The following is a 6,916-nucleotide window of genomic DNA, read 5'->3' on the forward strand; positions in this document are numbered from 1 at the left end:
AGAATGTGCTGCATGTCGGCTGTCAGCTGTTGTCTTTGCAGTGCATTCAAGGACAATTTTTGGCAAGTGATGTGTGGTGACGTGAGGCAAAGTGATCTGGGCTCGGCCTCAATCAGCGCCACAGCTCTTTGCCTATAGTTCTTTGATGTTACCTTGGTGTGCCCCAGCCCTCCAGAATAGAAATTACATTCAGATATGATATTACATAAAAAAGAATTACTAGAAACACAGAACATGGAACTATCTGAAACATAAATCAATCTGTATTGATTTGACATGACAACATAAAAATGATAAAGTGCTATTACCAGCAGACAAATAAGACCCAGAGCTGGTGTTTTCTATTGGGCCCAGGCTTTGTACTCCAAGTGAGTCTCAGTTCATCCACAGCCAGCGATCTGCCAGGTAACACATGTTGGCCCAAACATACTCAGTGGTCTGTGGTTCCCCGAGCTCCTCTGAGCGAGTAGGACCTTTGTGTCAGAGCCCAGACTGGTGAAATCATTATGTCAGGCCCAGCAGTGATCCATATCCATCTTCCCATGCCTTCTTCTCCTTCGCTACAGTCAGATTCAACTCCTGTATATTCTGCCACTGGACTCTGCCACATTAAAGTTATCTGTTTCAACTTTCCACCAAGCCATATATAAGGCACATCCACCTCCTGAACATGTGCAATCAGCGTCGTTTATGGCTTTGTCCATGCTGTGTTCCTGCTGTCTTTCTGAGCTTCTTTTGAACCCTCTCACTGATGACAAGGGATATATCAGTGCACTGTGCTCCACGCTACTCTTGAGCATCAGCCAGGTATTAATAGGAGCAAAAATGTAGCTCTCAAACGCAATTGACACACTTGCCCTCAGGAGTATTTGTAAAGATGGGCTTCTCCATTGTAGATCCATGTGTTCTGATACAACAGAGAAGAATAGATGGCTTACTGCTACCAGTGGCTCTTGCATTTCATGTTTTCTGTCAAAGTAATCCTTGGGGTAAGCATGGTGAGCTCTGAATACTAATTTGTTTCAGGGAGCTATTTTACTTTGAATAATTTTTGTATTATGCATAGGTAAGTAGCAACTCCTACATCAACAATCATTCGCATTAGGGTATCCCATTTATTCCCTGCCAGCCACACACACAAGAAATTATTCACTGGATGATTGAATCAGATGATGCCACATTTGTTTTGCATTGCAAATTAATTTGCATTTCATTTTGGCTAAAGGTTTGTGAAGGTTCAGAGTGCTGAGGAGGGCAATGTCTTTACATGCAAATCAGTAAATCTTGTGTTTTACTGATTCCTGATTGGAACAACCTGATAGTCAATAGGGAAGCACTGATATAGTATGATAAGCGCTGTTAAATGCTATTTTTGAAACAGGCAGAGGTAAAATGATACAGCTAATATGAGTAGAGTGTGAGCAGATCTCTGAAGTGCTCAGTGAGGTACTGCATACAGCCTCTGTAAATTCTTGCATTTGCAAACATTCTCTCTTGGCTACAGTGTGAAACAACCAATAGTCCACCCACTGCTCAGCTGGCTCAATGAATTCATGACTTGCCATGGACACCAAAGGTTGTGAGACTGAATCCAAGGTAGAGCTGCAGAAACATGCCACAGTTTCATGCACCAGTGCTAGCTGTGATTTGGACAAAAATGTGACTTCTGATGTTTCAAAGTGTTGATTATGGACCCCAAGAGTGGCTGCTTGTAACCACATTATTAGATTTTTTTTATTTTTTTTTTATTATTCCATCATCTTTCACATTCCTCTGCAGTTATTTCCCCCCAAGTCCTCCTTTTGTTCTCCACAATGGAACTGGAGGGACTATGGATCAGCCACCAATTTGTCTGTCTGTCACACAATGTCTCAGACACACCCAGCAACTTCTTAGAATGATGCTTGTCATTGCTCTATTTCAGGATTTTCAAAATTACGCCGAGTGACCTAATGAGCACACTACAGCGTCAGTCGTGAGTTGTTCGTCTGTTGTGCACAGTATCTTGGATGCCTCAGATCCAATGTTCATGAAACTGATGGGTCTCATTGTTCCATTCTGCCAAAATTACACTAACTCATCCACTCCAAGTCAAACCAACTCAACCAATCCTTTGCAACATTTATTTCCAGAGTAAAGGAGTAAATCCATAAGGGAAAGAAAAAGAGAAAAGCATACTTACTAATGGTAAACTAGTAGTCACATAATTAGACTAAAACAGGGACTCTTACAGGGACAAGCAACTCTTTCTCTTTTTCTTAGTGTGCACACACGCACGTGTATGTGTGTGCATGCATGTGCGTCAGTGCGTGTGTGTATGTGTCAGGCATTAACAGCACAAACCAAGTTCAAAAGAGTACATATGGGAAAAGGCTGACATGTAATTTTCTGGTGAGTGTGTACTCAAACATTAACATTAGAGATTAGATGGATGGATTTTTTTTAGCAGAAATGAACAAATGATCTGTATCTTTATTATTTCTGAAAAGCTACAGCATTTGGAGAGTAATGGTGTATACTCTCAGACTTGCTCAGCTTCTCTGACCAGGTTATCATGAATAAAAAACTCACATCTGGCATTGTAAAGTCAGCAGAACCTGATTCCTGAATCGATTAAAATGTGTGGCAAGTCCACCTACATTCAAAAGGTCCCACACTGACGACTCAACATATGAAAGGAGATCAGTAATAACAAGGAGAATGAGAGAAGAGGATAGGAAATGTTTGAGATGTGTCTATGTTACAGTCGGCCAGTTGAGATCAGCGAGTGGGCACGGTGCAAGGGAAGAAGAGAGAGTTTGTTAAAAGGAGCAAATCCTGGGCAGTGATTTTTCACAAGGAATATACGAACGACAAGCACAAGGCATCCGGATGAACATGTACAGTAAAGGGAAGAGGACTAGAGAGATGGAGGTATTATTTTTTTCAAAATACTATCATGTTTATTTCTTTTCGGGAGTTATCTCTTTTGAGTTCTCTCAATGACAAAAATAAAAATAGTTTGATGTGTTCTGTTCCAGTGTTCACAAGCTGCATTAATCTGTTGGCTCAACAGTGACTGTGAGTTTGTGCCACGTGGAGGAAAAAATAAACATGCCACATGATCTCAGAAAAGTCACTTAAAAAGTACCAACAGTGTCTCACTCACACCTCCCCATTGCCGAGCTTTTCCACAAAGACAAATCATCGTCACTCCAAATTCACCAAAAAGCTGTTTGAAATTAACAGGCCATGCTTTAATTAGGCATCATGTGTATCTCACTCATCCTCCCCCGATGTCAAGCTTTTCCACAGAGGCACATCAGAAAAAAAAGTTATTGCCAGATCAAACATTGCCTCTTATGATGCATCACAATCTATATGAAGCCCATCAGATTTGTCTCACTCACCCTTCCCTGTTGTCATCTTCATCTGCGTTGGAGAGGAGCTGTGACCCAGCCAGAGAGAGGTCCAGTGCAGCGAGGGGCAGATCTCTGTAGCCAAAACTCACCAGCTGCACTGGAGGAGCCAAGCACGGGTTCTCATCCTCCACCGGCTGGGAGATGATCTCCAAGTCTGACACACCTGCCTGCTCCGCTTCTCTGGTTGCATACACCACCCACCAACACACACACACACACACACACACACACACACACACACACACAAAGCGAGAGAGAGAGAGAGAGAGATAGAGAGACATGTGTTTCAACAAAATGCACATTCAGTTATTTTTATATATTACCTGCAGAAAAAGTCCTTCTAAACACGTCATGAAGTCTCATAGTTACACTTGTATTTTAAATGCGACTTTTGTTATCCGATCATGCCAGGACACATTAATCTAATTACATTAATTAGTCTGTACGCTCTCATTTTTTTCTTGAAGGTTTTCAAAATTGCAAGGGGTTGATTAAAGTGAGCAGCTTTTAGAGTCACCTGGCAAAAATGTGGATTATGCAAGTAATTTATAAGTGAGTCTGTCTGATAATGAGAAACATGTGGACTCAACTTTCAAATTCTGTGCTTCTTTGTTGTTTTCCATTGATTCTAAAGGGTCAGCTCTTTACAATTTTGCATAGCACACCTTCAAAATGAGCAATAAGGTTTGCCAGTGGAATCAGATAATCCCACTTGTTTCCAATGCAGTGTCACATGTGCCAGGAATTTTACTTTATTTTTTTTTATTTTATTTTATTTTATTTTTTCGGAAGAAGCGTAAATATGTCAAAACAAGGCAGAATAAGGCAAACCAGTGGTAAAAAGAAAATGCCACTTCATTTAAGAAAATTCTAGAAACAAGCTGATTAGCATTGGAAACAAGTGGGATTGTTGGAATACCAGTGGCAGAATTCATTATTTAAGACAAACAAGGTTTTGAGATTGAATATGTCTTGTTGAGATGGAAAAAATTTTCTGTGGTAAAGCATTAATGTGTGCCCTATGTTTTTCCGATGTATATAGATCAACAGTGCCCCCCTCCCTACTTTTAACAACTTTTGCCAATGTCTTGAGGGTAAGGTCCAGAGGTCTGAGATGCTCATGAAACTGCTCAGTGGCCATTCAGTGTATGACTAGAGCTTTCCTATGGAAGACTGCTCCATATTGGTAACTGGCAGGTACAGGATGGGTGTGTATACTGTGTGCAACTTCTCCCTGCAACTCTTTTCTCAGATCACAACTTTAAACCAAGATGGCAGATTAGTGCCCTTGTCTGGTTAAATAAGTCTTAAGGAAACGGTTCAGACTCTCTGGGTAATATTTAATATCAATCTTAAAATAGAGTCAGTATTGAAATATAATGATATTCAACAGTTATCATAAAAGTAACAGCAGACACATCCAAGATGACAGGTCACAGAGAAAAATAGAGTGGGGTGTGTGTGGGAACAAATGTGGTGTAGAAAGCAGATTAAAAAAAGACTTTGATTATTCAGCCGAGCCAGCTCTCCAGGAGCACGATCTTATTTACAGCGACGGCCTGAGGGAGTAACCACAGGGGCAGCGAGGGCAGCACACAAACAGCCATTCAGCACTTGGGAGCTGCCCAGCACTTAAACAGTCTTCTACTGTTGAGCCCTGCGAGCGCTGCAGCAGCTGCAGGTACACTGCCTTGCTCAAGGGGACTTTGACAAGTAGTGAGGAAGAAAGTGTTTTGCTGCTGCTGTCCAGATTTTCTCAGGAAAAAACTGCAAACTAATAGTAAGCAGGGAAGCAGACATTCAGGCTTAAACTCACAATTTTCAACTTGTTAGCTAATTTAACAAGCTCAAACAGTTACCGATTTAACAAAGCATTTATTAAATGATACACACATGCAAACTTAACTTTTCTGTATCTGTATCTGCAGTGGTGCCATCATGCTGAACCAGTAGACATGCACAACATTTTCAACCATTACAATCTTCTTACAGTACAAAAATGCCTTACTCTCCTTAACTCATCATTGGTTTACACTTTTGAAAGATGTCTATCCATTTTATCTCCCATCACAACTTGTTTCAACAGGAAATACATCAAATTAAGAAAGCAAGAGCCTCTCAAAATGCTGTTTCACTCTGACTTTACCTCACAAGAGAACCCAAACAGTACAGATCAACAGAGCACCTTGAAACAGTCAGAAATGAGAAGAGAAAGGATCTGATGATGGTAAGACATAAACTGAGCCCGGCCAATTGTTGGACGTTGAGTACTGCCTAATATGCATTAATATTACTGTCTGGGCTAAATAGAAAGTTGAAATGATTCATTATTGAAGTTAAAAGCTCTACCATGCTTGCGGAGTAACTGAGGACGGCTGCTATCACTGTCAGATTGTCTGAATGGAACTGAGCCAGGGCCCCTTCATTGATGTTATCATATGCATTTTAAAATAGTGATTTGAAAATGAACAAATGCTAAACTTATGATCTAGTTTTGGTCCTGTCTTCACGGTTCAGCTTATTATGAGGCAATCTAAGTGCCAGACATTCAAACAATTTCATCCCTGAAGAAGTTCACGGTGAGTGCTTCGAGAAGGAATTTGTTTCTCAATCAACAAGTGCAGAGAAAGTTTAGATTTAGTTCCACATCGGTGACAGGCTTCATCTTAACCCAAAACATAAACCCTGCTGTGTTTTGCATCAGCAAGCCTTCCACCCACGATCTTATCCACCTTATCCACTTAATGTCTCTGAGCTATAATGTACACACATCAAGGGTATGCTGTTATGGGCCAACAGCATGTAACCCAGCATGCCCACAAGCCCCAGTTGTGTAAAAGCTGGGCCATCTCAGCAGAGCGTGGAGGTGGAAACAAATGCTGAGTGCAGCTGCAGACTGACTGTGTGTGCCCTGTGGTGTGTATTTTTAGACCAGAGCAGATGCTGGTGTATCATGTCTGCTGTTACGTCACTCGCCTCTCCCTTTGTCAGCTGAGTGGATCCCCACTCTCCTTCAAACGTCAAGGAAGTCAGGGAGAGGGGAGAGGGGGTGCCAGACGGGAGGTCGAGGTGATATGACAGGTTAAAAAAGACAGAGAGGGGAAGGGCAATAAAGAAAAAAAGGCGTCTCAGAGCAGAAAAAGGAGATGAGATGGAAAAACGGACTCAAGAGACGGTACGGTAAAACCAAAGAGGTGAGAGGAAAGGAGAAAAAGGGGAAAAGGAGGAGGGAGCCCCGGAGGAGGTAATGTGAAAGTGGGAGGCACAGGAAAAAGCATAAAATTAGAAATGAATGGAAGACAAAGAGAAGCATCTAGATGAGAAGGTAGAGGGGGGGAAATGAAAAGAAGGGAAGGGAGAAGAAGGGAAAAGGGGACAATGAAAGCAATAAGGTGTAGCCAGCAAGACAGTAGCCAGAGAGACTGGGATAAAACAGGAAAGGAACTGGGGGGAATGTAGAAGTTATGAGAGAGCAGAAGGAGGACAAACAATAAAGAAGATGGAAGGAGAAGGTG

At 41.6% G+C, this 6,916-nt stretch overlaps 1 protein-coding gene across 1 annotated transcript in view; it reads right to left on the reverse strand.

The window, feature by feature from the left end:
- LOC115354188 (transmembrane protein 266-like) overlaps nt 1–3,601 on the reverse strand; it is a gene marked incomplete at its 5' end in the record, with an annotated part of 47,207 nt that extends 43,606 nt beyond the window's left edge. Inside the window, one exon of the mRNA XM_030044445.1 lies at nt 3,390–3,601. Within this exon, the coding sequence (XP_029900305.1) occupies nt 3,390–3,601 (212 nt within the window). The remainder of the gene's footprint in view (nt 1–3,389) is intronic.
- Nucleotides 3,602–6,916: the final 3,315 nt, after the last annotated feature.

The sequence above is a fragment of the Myripristis murdjan genome, chromosome 3, assembly GCF_902150065.1.
Source record: "Myripristis murdjan chromosome 3, fMyrMur1.1, whole genome shotgun sequence".
Lineage (NCBI taxonomy): Eukaryota > Metazoa > Chordata > Actinopteri > Holocentriformes > Holocentridae > Myripristis > Myripristis murdjan.